Here is an 18,027-nt window from a genome sequence, read left to right as displayed (position 1 = left end):
TGAGGAGAAAAAAGAATGTCTGATTTTAAATTTCAGCTGTTGGCTGCAGCTGCAGCTTTCAGAAAGCTTTTCAGCCTGATTCCTGCCCCGTTTCTCCTAGCTTCCTTTTACTGCAAAAGGAAGCTGAGCTGCAACACTGAACACGCTATGACTTATGTTTCTTAGTAGGCAAACATCTTTGACTTGAAATGGTATCGCTTTGAGTATAGATATTATCAGAGAAGGGGGTGAAGATACAAAAAAAAAAAAATAATTCTGTTTGTTCAGGTCTGAACTGTATTCGATTTTTTAAAATGATTTAAGCTGTCTGCAAGGGGCTGAGTTTTTATGTTTGTGTTTGATTGACATGTCACTTCCTCAATTAACTAGTAGCCTCAGAATTCACAGTTACTTATCATGTATCGAATAAAGCTGCTACATTCTTACAACCGGTGACAACTTCCGCATGATGAAGCGTAGTCTTCCCCAAATGAATTCCTGCAGTATGGCAGTCCCATGCTGCTGAAGACAGCTAGAGGACTGAAAACATGCTACCTTTCAGCAACTGAGGCTTTATTCATGTCATGAAAACCCTCCTGAGATTTTCATGGAGCTGTGAAGAAAAGGTATTTGGTGATGACTTGCAAAGCTCTGCCACAGTCTGAATGTCTGTGACTAAAATCAGGTACAGTGTAAGACAGTCTTGAAAAAGGACCTCATGCTGCTGAGGAGCCCCGGTGCAGCCTTGTCCTCTAGAAGAGTAGTTCTCAGACTCTTAAAGTCAGAAGACCACCCAGACTTTTCCTTGTAGGGTGGGGTAAACAAACAAATTACCTTCTTTGATGGTTGGGAAAAGAAAGTAATTGATAATTACAGCCTGCAGCATTTTACCCCCTAATTGTGCTATTCAGCCTGTATTTTCTGGCTGCATTTAGGCACTTCTTTAGAAAACTATTCAGATTTTATTTAGGTGTTTCAAGTGATGTCAGATCTGTAAACCCCTCTATCCTAATTTCCATTCTGCAGACCATTCTCTGCCCTTAGGTTTACTCCCATAGTCCTGGACAGAGGATATAGCTCTGGATAGAGCTTCTCTACCAGGATCCAGCTGTTCTTTATTTGAGCTCTTACAGTAAGGCCTTTTGCAAAAAAGCAGACTAAAAGCAATAAGTGAATATTGCTCGTGGGTTGCAAACTCATCCTTTGCTTACCCAGTGCTCTCCTCCAAGGTCATTCCTATGTTACTTGCTGATGCGAGGGAGGATTTATGGGAACTTATAAAATCGAAATGGGGGCATATAAGTAGTAGTGTCATCTTGTCTCAAAGATGTTTTGATACTCCTTTCCTTCCAGCACTTTGCCCAGAATTCCCTCCAATTAGTAAAAGGATTTAGATATCATTCCAGCTGCAGTCTTTAAGTACTGTTGTAGAGCAGAACAGCAAAAGGGGGGGAAAAGTGTGAGTTTATCACTGGACATTATTATTTTAAGTATGAAAGATTAAGGCAATAGCATGTAAACCATAAATAAAAAGAAGTACATCACAAAGTTATGCTTTTGCAGATGAGTATTGGAGTATATGCATATGCATTAAAAGAGATCTATGTTACTGATTAGTATTTAATAACCTTCTCCTTTGAGGTAAAAAAAAACTGCCATTGTCCTTACATCCTGCCTGTTCCCTATCCTCAGCTATGCTGCATGTAAAGGCATGTGCTGTATTATGAGAGATATTTGTATATCTCCGTGCAGACTTGCAGTTTCTGCAGGGAGTCAACTAATACAATGTCACTTTATGTTGTCAGTGGAGAGCTCACCTGTGAGTCATCGTACTTTGAGAAGTTTTTGTAAGAAATACAGAACAGTTGAAATTAAATTGTCTTGGGTTATGTATTTATTCATGAGAGAGACAGAGACTCTACCTCTGAATAAGCTTAAAACTTGTATGACACCTTTCTATGCTGACGTTGCTTATTCTTGCCTTTACCCGAGGCAATTCTGTGCGCTGCTTGGAGCTTGATGAGAGGCATCATTGCTACTTTTTCTCTCTTTTTATCTTCTGCAAAAGCACTGCACAGAAGGAGCAGACTTCCCCTTGCAGGAGAAATAGGATATGACACTGAAATCCTGTCACTGCGGCTTGTTTGGTGCTTGGACATGTTGGCCCTGCCAAACACAAAGCATGTGTATTTGGGAGGGGGTAGCCATGGCCATGGGCTCCCTGCCCTGGATGGGGAGAGTACTCCAGCCTCACATCCCTTTTTCTGGGAACTCTGTGCTGCCGTGCAGCATCCAGCTGCAACCCTGTTTTCAGAGGTAAACTTATGTCACATACACATTTATTACCATTAGTATGTTAAGTTCAGAAGAATGGGCTCTCATAATCTGCCTAGCTGTATTTCAAGGAAGAGATGGGAATACTAGAAAGAAAGCGAAGAGAGGCAAAGACTTGTTTTCCATGATAAAACCTGAGACTGAGCTATAATGCACGTCTTCAGGAGTTCAGCTGATGCAGATGATGGAAGAGGAAGCTGTGAGGTGGCTTCCTCACCAAGTGCAGGTGCTGCAGCACTGGTGGGTCCTGCTGACAAAGAGGTAATAAATCCAATTGCTGAAAACTGAAGTATGGTCAAATTTACCCTGAAGAAATGGAAAGCAATTTCTTAGTACTGAGAGTGATCATTCAGTTAACTATAACAGAGTCTCTGAAGTGAGAATGGGTATATTTGCAAAGCCATATTCACCCAGGTGCTGGAAGAAAGCCCATATTTACAGGGCTGGTTGTTGCAGGGTGGAGGGAGGTGGCAGTCTTGCTGCTGCTGGACCATCAGCCCCATCAGCCACCTTTGTGGGCCTGTCTGCTGAAATACCCTCAATTAACATGCTTATAAAATAGGCAGTGATTATAATCAACTGTCGTGCTTCAGCCTTTCAGCTGGTCATGTGCAGTGTTCAGGAGGATTTACCCCCTCCTCTACAACCAGCTAGGTATGGTTCGAGGTGGTTTTCTTTTTCCCCTCAGTTTTTTTCATGCATAAGAGACTGCTTGATGCATTGACTGGATGTGTGCACCTCAGTTTTGAGGTTCAGATAGTTTGGGGTTTTTTTAAAGCAGATGTCTGATTTGAGAAATTAAAGGCAAAGGAAAAAACTTTCCCCTGCGAGTCAGTTGGGAGTTTGATGTCCTTCACTTTCTTATGCTGATCATCTGGGCACATCTCATTGCATATGTGGTGGGGTTTGAACAAACACCAGTGCAGACGCAGCATTGGTCTCCTGAGATCAGTAACATCTTCATCTCATCTAAGTGTTTGGCCTTTGTGTGAGGACCCCACATCAAATGTAATGGCTTGTGATAAATGGGAAGATGGACAAGATAATCAAATGGTCCATGTTGCCCGAGAACTATGAAATCCTAAATGCTGAATTAGTAAGTGTGCATCCTAGCAGAACAGATTGGGTAGGCCTGAGAAAGAACAGGAGTGCCACTGCTGTCAGCTCTGATTGCTCTCTTACTAATCAGTGGTCTTAATGATGGCATCAGCATGGTCTGGGAAGTCAGAGAGGCACTTCTGAAGGAAGGGGTTGTACATGCTGTTGGAGATGTCACTATATGTTTACAAGTAGGAGGTTCTCCCATAGCCCTCTGCTTTTACATCTGCCTTCCTGAGCTGCTCTCCAAGGAGGAGAAATAAAAGCTTTGCAAAGAACAACCTGTGACCATACATGCTGGGTTAGAAATCAAATCCAGATGGTTAACAAATCTGTAAGAATTGATTCTGCTTGTCTTTATCTCTTTTCAGACATAAATACTGTTGTTTGCTGTGTAGTACTTCCCTTTTGACAGGAGACAAGGAGAAATTATAGTAAGAACAATTAAAAATGTCTGATTCATTAAGTCACAGTGGCACTGACCTCTCCTGTGATTTTATTTTGAGTCTCAGAACAAAATCTAGTTCTTGCCAGTGACACTGTGACTTTTTAAGGAAGCCCATCATAATTAATTGTGTGAATGCTGCAGGTTGGCAATACTGCTACTATTGTGTGAGTTTCTAATAGTTATTTATTATTTTATTTAAACAATTGGTTTTGGTAGCATTTTTATCAGAATTGTTGGTTGATAAGTAAGTAGTTACAGTAATCACAATATAATTTGAACTTTTTTTTTTTTTTTTTAACTCGAACTCCATCAAAGTACACTTTGTATTTCCTAGTAATTCAAGCAGTCACTTGACAATTTTGTAAACTCTATGTGTACTTGGTAGGAGCTAAAATAAAGGATCTATCATGATTCTTTTTAAGTATAATTGTACTTTTCAGAGAGCAACTCTTGATACTTTTGATAACTAAAGGATGTGGCCTTGTACATTTACAGCCAGATACTGCAGACAGCGTGAAACTAGGAATAGTCAGTGTCTCAGGCGTTAGGTCTGTTCTTCTGGCGCTACCAAATGTTCAACCAATTTGAATTCAGACTCTCACCAGAGCTCTGTTTGAGTGAATCAATCCAGAAAGGAACTTATCAAAATCAAAATGCTTTACACTGGGGAAAACCAGGATTTGAATGTAGAGCAGATGAACTAGAAAGTGACCTTCACCCCTCCCTTTCTTCTGCCTCCCTCAGAAACAATTCCCCGCACTGCTCCTTCCTACCCACACATTGCTATTTATTTGATTAAACTCTAGTGATTGAAATTTCTGCACTGTACAACACATTTTCCTTTCCTAGCATTATTTGTTTGCTACCTTACAAAACCAGATGTTTGTATTTTCTATTTCTGTGTTTGTGGGCTGATCTCATTCCTTATGATAGATGATCTTGTATGGCAAGTGTGATGTGAAGAGCTGGCCAGGCTGGCAGGTGTGAGGAGGAGCTGTAGCGTGCCAATCTTCCGTTCCGAGTTGGCTACCCTGGTGGCAATGTACTAATATCAAAGTTAGCTTGGTATGGTGGGAGGAGAACAATGGAGCAGGGGTAAAAAGTCTGAAATAAGGTGTTGCATTACATAAGTCAGAAACATGCATCCTTTAATTATGCTCATTTGGGTCTGTTCCATCTTACCTTGGGCAGCGGAAAGGGAAGTCATGTTAAAGTTGAGCTAGAGTTAGCTTTGTTGGGATTGTCCCAGATTAGAGACGGAGATAAAGCTATGAATGAAAAAGTAATCACTGTTTTTTTCCCTCTCCGCTTGAATGCTAGCACTTCTTTGTGATAACCACATTCCTTTTCCTCAGTTTGATTTAGGGCACACACAAGTCTTTGCTGCTTTCACACCTTTTCATTTATTTAGAAAAGAGGAAGAAGATGAAGAAAAAAAGAATAAAACCTGGAAAAGAGAAAACTTAAATTATTTCACATTATGTTGGTGTCCATGTGTGAGTTGTGAGCTCCATTGAGCAAAACATCTTTTGGCGTGAATGGAGGATGCTCTGTTACCTGGAGATGTGTAAGGCATGTAAGAGCACAGTGTTTTAAGGCTGGAAGTGGGGTAGGACACTGCATCCTCCTTCAAAACTAAGAGCTCGGCACTGCCAAGTGGCAAGTGATTGTAGCTGCCCCTCAGAGCTCCGTTTGAAGTGCAGTTGCAAAGGTGAATGTTTTTTTCTGCCTGAATATCTCATGTACAAACACTCAGTGACTCTTTCTCGTAGTTGTTTCAGTGATGGAGAATGGTGGTGGCTCCTATGGTTTTCAAAAATGATTGTATCATTTGGCACATTGTGAGTCTCTGAACTTCTCTGAAGTAGTGGAAACCTGTAGGTTTGACAAGACATGATAAAAGTCTATCATGGAGATGTCTAGGAAGCACATAATCGAGTTTCTTTTATGCTTCAGCTGGAGTGTTACCACTTCACTGCTTCAACTAAGTTTTTCCTTGCAAGTGTGAGGGTTCTTGTCTGAACTGGAATGTATGGAGTATGAATATTGAAACTCTCCACAGATTTTTTTTTTTTTAACAGCGAAGGTAATTTCAAGCTAAATAAACCCAGAGGTTGTATTAGATTGTTTTTCATCATAAATTTTGAAATCAAGTTCAGATGTTTTCCTTTATCTTAGGTAGTATCCTTGCACTTGAAACAGGAACCGATTAATTAAAATCCCTTACTAAGCAGATGAGACCAAATTATCATAAAGTCTGCTCCATAATTTAAAAATCTGTGATTCCTTGATAACCTATACTAAATTAGTAGACAATTATTTTAAAAGTAGTGTAAACCTCTTTTCCCCCAGATTAACTTGCTTGGATTCATATTGATAGATGCTGGGGTTTTTCTTTTTTCTTTCTCATTTTACTTGAAAGCTAGTGTCTACTATTATATGATCTTTGATAATCTACAGATCTAAACACAGTCCTTTTCTTTTAGGAGTGAGTCTATTTTAGTTACTAAGCTTTGAGCGACCACAGCAAGGACTGCAGTGAACTCGCTGAGCAGAAAGGAGAACAGAGATGAGCTCAAACGTCTTGCAGCACTGAAGCTGCTTTTTGCTGTCTGAGGTGAAAATCAGTTTCACCACCCTCAGTCCTGTTTTCCTGTAGTTAATTAAAATTACTTTCTCAATTTCAAATCCAGCCTGTTGGTAGCGAATGGCCACCTGCAACCCCCTGGCATTGAGGGGAGGTGTCCTGACCTGCTGGATGCTCCCCTTCTCCAGGGTAGGACCAAGTGACCACTGGCCACTTAATGGCTTGGAGAGCCGTGGGGCCCTTGAGTGCTTGTAATTCTTCCCTGACTTCTGCCTCACCACTTCAGTTTTTTTATTTATTTTATTTCTGGTCTACAGTAGGCTAGACAGTGTCAGGCTGGTTTTTATGGAGAGTTTTCATGATGTATCGCTCAGTGGCTACATGATTTCAAATGGAAATTGAGATAGGTCTTTAATTATGGGATGCTTCTTCTGATTTAACTATTAATAATTAACTTCCTAGTTTTTTTAGTTGTGATTAATTGGTAGAGATATGGAATCGTGGTATATTATAGATTTGAGTGCAGCCAGTATTTGTTAATTTTTCCTTTTACACACATGCTAAACACAGAAGTGTTTAAGTTGCTCTGGGACATTAATGTCAGACACAATTAAAACAGCATAACCTGTTAGTAATTCTTTTCCTTGCATTGTTTTGATATTGACGGGTCCAGAGCACGCTAATTAGAAGGAACCACTGTTATTGTTGATCCCACAGATAAACAAATTCTGATTGCATGCTGTAAACTGGTTAATCAAGTTTATTTAACTTGTCGTTAGTGATTCATCCCAGTGACTGTGCTGGAGAACTCTTCATTTGAGCCTAACAGTACAGTGGTTCTGGCTATCTCCAGTTTCTCAGTTGCTAAAGGAGTTTCACTAATTCTTTTAAGTAGACTTAGGTAACATTTTAAGCAATAGCCTGCTTACATACATTAATTAAATGTGGTTTGGGACCAAGGGACAAAGTTTTTCCCTTAAATTGAGAACATGTTTTGAGACCTTGCTGTTCCAACTGTTCCTGAGCATCAGCAGAGATTATATTATGTTTCCCTGGAGCTGGGGATGCTCTTGTGTATTGTTTGATTTTGATGATACTGAAACGTGCCGCGCTTAGTCTCATTTTTTGCCAATGCGCTTTAATCCCATTTGAGAGACTACTTTTGCAGCTGCAGAAATTCTCCAAGGTTACACTCAGTTTTCAAATTACACATCCACAACCAAATAAGTGATCTTTCTTAAATAATCTCTGCATTTTGGAGGTCCGTGTTGCTCAGGCCCCTTAGCAGCATTTACTGTCAGTCTCAGCAGTGTGAGCATCTTGCCATGGCCATGAAAGAAGCAACTTCAGCCCGGGCTGGCTCTGTCCCAAGGGACATCTGTAGGGCCACCCAAGGGGCTTGGTAGGACATGGCAGTGGGAGGGGTCAAGAGACCAACTCTCTCTCTGTCTTGTGCTCTTGGCTGTGGGAACTAGTGGTGCTGGCTAAAACTAGGTATTTTAATTACTTTTTTTTAGTTTTTTTTTTTCCTAGGTTTCTACCCCACCAAGGATGGAAGTGAAGCCTCCAAAGGAGCTAGAGCACATTGATTTTGATCTTATTAAGGCTCCTGGTACAAACTATACTGATCTCAAATACTAGTTTGTACAAGGCTGCAAAAGCACCTTCCTTTTAGGCATTTGTAGGCAAATGTGTTTTGTGCTTTCCAGTGCATTATTTCAGGATACAGTCTTTTTAAATGCCCTTAGTTTCCTAACTTTTCATTTCTGAGCCCTGTGTACAGGTAATGTCTTGATACGGTTTTCACATTGCTACTTCAGGCAACTGCACTGGCTTTCTTTTCCCATCAGGGGTTTCTGAGTTATTTTATGCTTCTAGAAGTTGGTGGTGTTCAGTGATCACTATTCCTGCAAAAGCCCTCTTCTCCTTCCAGCTGGCTGTGAGTATAAGTTGCAAGAGGTTCACCATGCTTGTCCAGACTCTGGAAAACGTCACTGTTAAGGGCACATTCCTCCATATCACAAAAGGCAACATCAGATAAGTGAGATGTCTGGCCATCACTTCTCCTAAAATAGTTCACAATCAGAATGAGCAGAGAGTAACCCATGACCAGTAAAAACACTACTCTAAATACAATGTGTATCACACTGTTTTCTTTATATTGCAGGGCAACTATAGGAGTATTCTGTTGGGAGCACTGTACTGCAGCCCTTAAATAGCAGTGCTAATGTTTAGATTGTATTTTCATCTTTTCTGTGTTTTCTGTGCCAGATTTCTGGGACCTTTGCCAGGTTCCAAGACCATATAGAATTAATTGTTAAACAGGAAAGTAAATATTTCTTAAGTGCTAGAGAATATGTGTGTCTGATCTAATGAACAATAGTTTTGTCCATTTATTGATTGTTAATTGTAATTTGCTCAAATGTTTTTTTCTGTCTGGAAGGGGAAAGATTGGGGCATAAGAGTGATTCTGCTGGAGCTTCTGTGTTGAATTTATATACACACAAAATATTTCTGCATTCAATAATCTCAGTAGACAGGATGACATTTCTGCCAGATAGAGATGTAGAAAGAATTTTGCAAGCCTGTCTGGACTAGGTGGTTGAGAGGTCATTGCAAGCAATTTAGCGGATGTTATATCGAAGTCAGGGTTCAAGAAAGCTTGAAAGACCATTTTATGCCAGGTCTGTTTAAAAAGACATCCAAGATACTAACTCTTTATCTGTTGTTGCAGTATGAGGTCGATTTAAATGAGAAATTGCATATTTTTATTAATATCTCAGTTATGCTTTGTTCTTAACCTAATTCAGAAGTTGTCCATGGATGAACTTCCTGGTTTTGGTGCTGTAACTCAACGCTCAGTTTGTTCCACCATCTCTGGCTCTGCATGATGATTTTGACAGACTAATTCAGTCTGATATTCTCCACTGCATCAATACATGTGGCATCTGCAGCAGTCTGTGAGACTTGATCTCATCCCCCTTAGCCACATTTTTTTTTGCCCCGCAGCCCAGTGGATCTACTGAGTCTCTTGCAGGTTTCCTGCTGCTGATCTGCCAGAATGGAATTAGTTGTATGTTTCTATATGCTTTGCTACTGAGGCTGCAAAATCCCTCTTAACTGAAGTCCCTGCTTACATATCGCTACCATTCATTTTTATTGGCTTCACTAAAGTTGAATTCCTGTATCTTGATTTCTCCTTAATTCATTCTCTGAGCAGCTTGAAAGAATTCAACAGAAAACAAAACCTCAAAGCGTTTATATAATGAATTACTTTTAAACTAGACGCTAAAAAAGACAGAGGAGCATTTATCAGGAATGCTTGTGGGCTTGGTGGTTACGAGCTTAAAAAAATATTCTGTGGAAAGCCTTTTGTCCCATGACAGAGATTTGAAAGGCTTCGGATTCGGATTCCAGCAGAGACTCAGGCCTGTAATCATGTTTGCAGTGCTCCCTTTCGGAGGGCTCCCCGGCGGCAGCGGGAAGCCAGCCGGCTAGAGGCTGGCCGGGGGCTCACCTGTTGGGGCCCCGGGCTCGGGGGGGCTCGTCCGGCCGCCGCCCACCGGGACCCCGCGTCCCGGCAGCGCGGGCGCTTCGGGGGAGCCGGCGGCGGGAAGGGGCCGGTTTCCGCTCTCCTCCCCGAGCCTGGCCGCTGACAGGCCGGGCGCTGCGGCTTCCAAGTTGGAGAGGGGAGCCCGTGCGGTAGGCAGGGACAATGGAGGAAAACCAAAGCCAGAAACTTGAGCTGTGCCTGGCTGGCGCCGCAGACAGCAAACAGATGAAGGGTAAGTAGGAGAATCAGGCAAAGATGGAGCTACAGTTAAACGTGCCCCTCGTTGCTGCTTTTTGTAACGGGGGGCAAAATGCGTGGGGGGGTGGGGGAAAAAAAAAAAAAAGAAAAAAAAAGAAAAAAAAGAAGCATGTGTTTCTCGTACTGATGGCTCTGCAGATTTCACTAAGGCTCCGGCTTTGTGAGTTTAACTTTCCCTTCGGAGAGATTTCTGCCTAACGTGTAAAGCCGGGCGCCTGCTGTGTCGCTGTCACCCTTCGCAGGACGCTGCCCGTGCGGAGGGTGCTGCTCCCGCGAGGGGGACCCGAACGGTGGCACCTTCCCCTGAAATGCTCTGCGTGCTTCACCTATGGCTGGGGCATAACTTTGCCTTCATAAAACGCGGCTTGAGGTCACCTTTTCCTCGGGATGTCTTTTAAAAGATGGAGATTCACGGCAGATTGTCACAGGGTTAGTTTGCTTTGTGTTAAACCAGTTGGGTTTGTTTTGGAGCAAAGCCGAAAAGCGTGGTTTTCACGCGGGGTCAGCTGTGGTGTCTTTGTACAATTACCGTTGCACTATATATTTTGTCTAAAAGCAAATGAAAACTACTTCCTAGTGAATTTTCCGTGGGCTATTCCACGTGGAGGATAACATTCAGGCAGCACGACAAATACCTAATCTAATCTATACCTCTTCTAGTATTTATGGAGCACCTGTGAACATTCCCAGCTCATGTGTATTGTATTCCTCATAGGCACTTCAGAAGAAGTTATGTTACTATGCTTCCATGAAACAAATGTGCATGGTCAGATACATGCGGTTAAAAAATAATAAATCACACACGTTTACGAATCTGTAATACCAGAGAATGCTGCATAGAAAACTTAGGAGAAAAAAAAGTACTCTGGAGGGTTCATTAGTTTTTTGATGCTCTTTTGAAGAAATTTTTATGTTAAAATACTCATCAGTGCAAGTCAGGTGCAACTGGGTCTGTGTACGTTTATGTTTAGCGGGATGGAAATCTTCACTTAAAGGATGTGTCTGAATAGGGGAAAAAAACAACAACCTCCAGTAATGTATTTCTTCATGTGAAACTAGAAAAACACAGTCTGACCAGACTGATCCTCTGCTTCCCAAAAATTTTAAATGCTGAGAGTTCGTGTCCAAATTTAGTAGTTTTGGCCCATATCCAAAAGTTACATTTGAAAGTTCCTTGGAAACAGAGCTAATTGTAAGGACAGTGGATTAAATTAGGAAGATTCCAAATAACCTCAAATTTACTGCAATCATAAACATAATGTAGGTGGGTTTGATTCACACTGTTAAAATTGTATTTTTTAAACATCAAGTGTTGAATATGGTTTGCTGCAAGGCTCCGTTTCATAGTATCAGTACCGATCAGGTCCATACTAGTTCCTTTCTGGAATAATTCTGAAAATATTCTTCTCCCATATCACCCAGGTTGCAAAACAGGACTATTAAAATCTTCACAACATTTAAAGTAATGAGCAAAGTGACTTCCCTGACCTTTGTAGACTTCATGCAGGGTGTGACACAGAAAAAATGCATACCAGGACATGTTGAAGGACTTTGTTTTTTGGTCATTGCTTTTTGGTTTGTTTGTGTGTGTGTGTGTTTTTGTTTGGTTTGGTTTTTTTAGTTTCCAGCTCACAGCAATTAATCCTTCATTATAATCTTCCTGATAATCCTAGCTGTGCTGCAGACCTGGACCTTCCTTGTAGTTATAGCCACTGTAGTGCTGTGTGAAGTTAAGAAATCCTGGAAGTTGTTTTTAGATCAAAGCAGCATCTCAAGTGTAAGGGTTATCCAAGCCTTTGGATAGGTTTAAGTCCTCTCTTGTCAGTCAGCATGTCTTGCTTTTTGTTGCCCTCTAGACTTGTTACTTCTATCAAACAGAAAGACCTTTAGCTTTTAGCTTCTGAATATGAGGGAGGGAGAGATGGAGACAAGCTTATCTCACAACTCTGTGTTTTCCATTGACTTCTCTTTACTCGTTTTCTGAGGAGGGTACTTGCATAATTTATCCTTTTGCTACTCTTAGCTCTCTTCTGGGAACCATCACATGATCCTTCACACATTTCACTGTTATCTGTGGGAATTGATTTTCTGGGCTTATTATCTTCACTTGGAAGATATGGAAAGTTTGCCCATGCGGTTATTGAGCAATGCCAGGATCCAGAAAACCTTCCCCAGTTTCTCCTCCCTGTAGCACTGTGGCCCACACAGCAGCTGTGGAACTCAATGTGCCACAAGGTACACAGTGGGAGTTTCACCATTCCAGCATTGAGCCTCACTATCAAAGTCATTTATCCCTATCTAGGAAGTGGCCAGGGAAGATTTTTTGAGCAATTCGTAGGGGAAAGACCCATATTCAAACATGACAGAGTTTGGTTTGCAAAGAAAGTCACATGCTGCTGTGCGCTGCATTATGCTGAGAGCTGCCTAATGCCCAGGTCAGCTCGCATGCAAGACTAGCAATTAGTTTGCATAGTTTACATTCTTTTCTTTTCCCTGGTATTTATACAGTATTTTCCAAATATATGAAAGAAAAATAAAATAGTTTGTTGATCTTTCTAATACAATATATGAAAAATACGTTCTTTTTTATTCCTTCTCAGGGTTTCACCCAATAACAAATAGTGGTAAAACACTTTACTTGATATGTCTCTGTATGTTCCAAATAATTAGTTTCCTCTTAAACTATTGAAATTACTGAAGTCCAGAGTAGGGAAAGGCTTTGTTATGAGACAGACTTAGGACACAAAATACACATTCATGAGCTCTTGATTGTGTTTGTCAGTGTAGGTTTACCTGCCTTTTTGAGGACATGCCTGCCACCAATTCAGTGATTGAAACTGCTGCTGTGACCATACTTTAGGGTTTTATACCAAATTGCTGCATTCAGTCACCCACACTCACACTGACTGTCTCAAGCTCCAAGGAAATCCCTTATTTATGTCTCCTGCCTTTATTCCAACAGCCTCAGGGATATAACCTCCTGGCTTTTGGTGCAAAGTCCTGCCAGCCCAATTCCACCTCTTTTCCCTCCCATGTAAAGCCCACTTTAGTTGACAGTGCTGCTTTCAGAAACAATCTAGACTGAGTTTATCTGGAATAGCCAGACTTACTTTTTGCAAGTAAAATTCACTGCTTTGCCAGTTTTCTCAAACAAGTTGAGTGTACCTGACAGTTGGTGCTCTGAATTTTCAGTAGTTAGGCTGGATGTTTCTGTAACTGAGTCGTGCATGGAAAAGCTGAGTCTGTGTCTGTGTGTGTGAACATGTATGTGTGAGGCTGTCACTCTGAAGGTTTAACCAGGATTGTGCTTCTAAGAAGGTCTTAGGAAGTGCCATGGAGATCAGAGATGGCATTTTGAAACTGTATGAGAGTTTCCTCCTTAAAAAATGAACAAACTTGTTTCCAAAGTCATGCCTGGATCTGTGTTCATCAAAGCATGGTGCTGCCTGCAGTCTGAGCTCCTGTGTCCGGTTCTGCTTTCAGGATAGGTTTCCGTGAGAGGATGTTGTTGATATTTTGGAGTCCGTGGGCATTACAGGGAGCTTACAGAAACATGCAAAGTCTTTGAGGATCTTCCAGGGCCCAGTCCTGTTGTGAAACCCCAGGGAGTCTGTTCCTCCTGTAAATTTGTGGGACATCACACTGGCTGTGGCCAGTGGAGGATTGAGTTTATTACCAGTGGTGTTACATGAGACTTGGTGGGCAACTAACAACGTACACCAGAAGGCTGAAAAATCCTCAGCATAAAATCCAAAGGCCAAGTGGTAGGCAGGGTGTCAAACTGACTGACTGAACCATAAAAAGAAGGAAGTAGGTGCCTATTTCCAAACTGCAGTGCCATATAAATGGCAGCATGTGGGGCAGGCCATGACTGGGAGGATAAACGGCTCTGAGGCAAAAAGTGTCAGGCAGAAAGAAAAAGAGATGTATTAAAAACATGCAGAGGAAGGAGCTTCCTGCTCCTGGGGAAGTGCTGTGAAGGGTTAACACTCACAGGGATGTTTGAGGTTGCTGGTAAAGATGGGGAAGGCCTCATCAGACTTGGAGAGGCCTTTTCAGTGCTTCTGGGTTTTGGTGTTTTTTTTTCTTTGCTGACAAAAGACGGAGGGATTTTTCAAAGATATTAGGTAACAAGGCTCCAGACTGCACTTTTTCATGCACCAGGGGGTTCATGTTACACAGTTACCTGAAGATAAGCCAGCGCTTACATATGCTCAGTGTCTGCCTATCTCTTTACAAACCTTGTCATGGTCTTTGGTCTCAAAGTAGACTTTAAAGTTGTAAAATTTATCTGAGTTGGGTTTTTTGTTTTGTTTTGTTTTTTATATCTCACAAAACTTACTTTTCTTCTGTTTCTTAAGAAATAGTTTATTGAAAAAGTGATGTAGTATTTTCCAGCCTGCTGTCCTGAGACGTATAAAATCCAAGGGAGATCCATGAAATTTAAAACCAGACCACAGTCAGAAATCAGGAATAAAAGCTTATAATTTCATAGGTATTTCATAGTACATTGAAAACACACTGAAAAAAGATTAAGGATTTTAAATCTGCCTTGTCAAAGGAATTTTATCAGTTGGTATCCTTAAGGGTACTAGTTATGGGGCCATTAAGTTTACTGGAGCCTATTGAAGAAACCTGTTTCTTGTGGAAAGCATCCTGTAGATTTTAAAGGTCAGAGAAAAAGGGCCCTATCACACCTTCTTTTCAAGTCACCTAGTGGTAATGATGATATGAAAGGAACATCTACTTTAATAATGCTCACTTTTCTGTGAGGCAATACTGGGGTTGTGTGCTAAAAGTATGTAGGTACTGTGCATAACTTACAGAAATTATATTTCCAGGCTGCTTCTTACAATACAACATTGTTTACAATATATATATATATGCCTAATGATGTAGAACATGCCATTGAACACTGCCAGTCTTTTAAAATAACCTAGCTTTTGTATACATTATTTTATTTTTCTTATTAATGTGAGTATTGGAGTTAAGTTCTTATAATATTCTGGTTTGGGGGTTTTGTTTTTGTTTTTCAGACCAGGCAAAAACCAGTTTGCATGTAACATCACTAGATGATGCAGAATGTCTCCGATCTAAAGAACACCTTTTGACCCCAAACAGTCTCACTTCTAATTCAAAGTCCACCCGCAACATCCCTCGAAGACATACAGTAGGTGGCCCTCGCAGTTCCAAAGAAATACTGGGAATGCAAACCTCAGAAATGGACAGGAAGAGAGAGGCTTTTCTTGAGCATCTGAAGCAGAAATATCCCCACCATGCTACAGCAATAATGGGACACCAGGAGAGACTAAGAGATCAGGTATGAAGCTCAAATTTGTATCTTGCTTTTTGTTGAACAGACCTTATAAATTCTACAAAGTTGGGTGTTACCTCATTACAACAGGTGAGACTGTAACAAAGCATTATATAGATTTATTTTTTCTTCTATAGCATAAGATTCAGTTGCTCCCTTAAAATTTGAAGAACCAGTAATAAAAATTAAACTATTCAATATTACCGTGGTATTGTTTGTTGAAACTGACTTATTTTCGAAGAGCTTTTTATTTTGTTTAGAATACTCATGGAGAAAAGGATGAAGGTGAGCCTCTTGATCTTAGTACAGTGATCTCCATCTACTTTTCACAGCTGAAGGGAAAATACAGAACAGGTGTTAACTTCTGTTACACTTTAAGTACTGGTACCAGTGCCCAGGAGAAAAGAAAATATCCACAGCATGTGTCTGTATGCTTTAGCTGGCTCTGTTACCCTTTCATTTGCTTTCTTTTCGATTTTTGAGCCTTTTGTTACAAACAGAATGGACTTATCCACAGGTATCTGCCTCCTCCAAGCTGTTTTGACATCCACATTGGTCTGTCATCAGTTTATCTTAAAAGTAGTTTGCTTTTTGCCTATCTGCAATAACTTTTCAGCATCGAAAAGTAGATGTAGGGTCAGAGATGTGACACACTGATGTATTTCTCAGGACAGGTGGAGGCCACCGTCACACCGACCTTCTGAATTCAGGAAATGCGATGCAAGGATCTCTTCACAGCTGAATGCTGGGCTCTGGTTTTGATCTGCTCAGTTTTACAGACAATCTATGTTCTGTCCCATAATTCATTTTTTTCTCAATCATATGGCAAAATTTAGAGTTCAGGCTCAAGAATCTTGTGGCCGTTATTCTCCCTTTAAGAAATGATTGTCAGCAAACTTCATAGAAAAGGGTTTTTTTCTGCAGTGTTTTGTAGGTATTTCAGCACTAGCAGCAATGTGATTGTAAATAAGGAATAAAAACAGGTTGGCAAAATACTGTACTCTGCTATGGGAGTTCTTACTGAATTCCCAGCATTATTTGAAGCCTTCCATATCTTTGGAGATGTGACCGTTGTTACAGGTTTGGAAAGATTGTAATTTGCTAGCTCCTCCCTCAGTTTGTCTTTGACAGGGTCTCTGGAGATCCCAGGTCCTATCATTGCATGAAAACAACTGCTAGAATCCATATGTATCCATCTAAAATTGCTGCAAGACTTTAGGTCTAATGAGGGTGATCTGTTCCTTATTTTTAAACTCCTTTCCTTTGAAAGTCTTGATTTTTATTTTTTTTTCTCCCCATTTATCTCTTCTATGAACTTTAGTGACTGTGTGGAATGTGCTGGGTGGTGGATAAAGATAGCATACAAATTAAATAAAGGAGGTGGGAGAGGGGTGAAATCCAGAGATTAGATCTTTTGGAGTCATGTAAATATTTAGTTTCAGTGTTGCAGACACTGCAAACCCAGTTTGAACAGCCTACAGCATTACACCCTACACATTTTGTAATTTGAGCCTTTTCTGAAGGCAATAAATTACAGAAGGAATGCAGTAACTGTTTCTGCTATTTGTTTAAAATGTGTCATCTTTGCTAATTTATTGAGGGTAAAATTCATGTGAATGCCTCCCGCTTCTATTTTTTTATGATTAGACATATGTATTGTACAGAATGAGTGTGAATTTTAAAACAAAGTAACTTTAAAATTACTTTTAAAGCATCAAATTGTCTTTCTTGGGAATGGGAAAGACTGAATAATTTGCCCATTCAGCATAACTTAGAAAAAAAAAAAAAAAGATAAACTGAAGACACACTAAAGACATGGAGAAATAAGTTATTCCAGCTGATTGCAAAAAAATCTGCATAGCTGAAATGTATCAAGAGTCTGGCTCATCAGATGCAGTAACAGATTATTTTTGTCATGGCATTAGAGTTCAGAGGTTATTATTCTTAACAATTGTGTGTATGTGTGTGCACACACGTACCTGTGTAGTTTGTGTGTGTTTGTGTGTGTGTGTATATACACATACATAGGTATATGTGTGTATATATATGCATAGGTATATGTTTATATATTTATATGTGTATGCACAATGTAGGCTTATTTAGCTGCTTCTTGAAAAAGACCATGGTATAAATTTGCTTCAGATGGTGTGTGTGTATAGCATATACACTTCCTTTTTTCCCCCTTGTATGTGTGTAGCAGTAGTGGAGAAGATGAACTACGTACGTGTAGAAGGAATGTGTATATAACATATATACATTACATACAAAATCTGTAAAATGTATGGGAAGACACGAATTACAATGTTACAATTTATTTTCTAGGTTCCTTTCCTCCCTTCTTAAGTCTTCAGCTGCTCCAATATCTGGAAAGTGGCAACATTATCCATGGTGGGAATGTCCCCACTGTGGGAGATCTATCAAGGATAGTAGCTAATGCAACATCATTTTCTAATCTC

The 18,027-nt window shown here is 40.5% G+C and overlaps 1 protein-coding gene across 6 annotated transcripts in view; it reads left to right on the top strand.

Annotated features, from left to right (window-relative positions):
• The first annotated feature begins 10,100 nt into the window (after window positions 1–10,100).
• The window catches only part of KIAA1217 (KIAA1217 ortholog), a 179,879-nt gene continuing 171,952 nt past the window's right edge, over window positions 10,101–18,027 (top strand). For all 6 annotated transcript variants that reach the window (XM_051610765.1, XM_051610764.1, XM_051610766.1 and 3 more), the window contains exons 1-2: window positions 10,101–10,231; window positions 15,294–15,577. In XM_051610765.1, the coding sequence (XP_051466725.1) occupies window positions 10,162–10,231; window positions 15,294–15,577 (354 nt within the window). In that variant the 5' untranslated portion in view covers window positions 10,101–10,161. The remainder of the gene's footprint in view (window positions 10,232–15,293; window positions 15,578–18,027) is intronic.

Source organism: Apus apus, chromosome 2, assembly GCF_020740795.1.
Source record: "Apus apus isolate bApuApu2 chromosome 2, bApuApu2.pri.cur, whole genome shotgun sequence".
NCBI lineage: Eukaryota > Metazoa > Chordata > Aves > Apodiformes > Apodidae > Apus > Apus apus.
The sequence above is the reverse complement of the archived record's forward strand: the minus strand, read 5'-3'. Positions and strand labels throughout refer to the sequence as shown.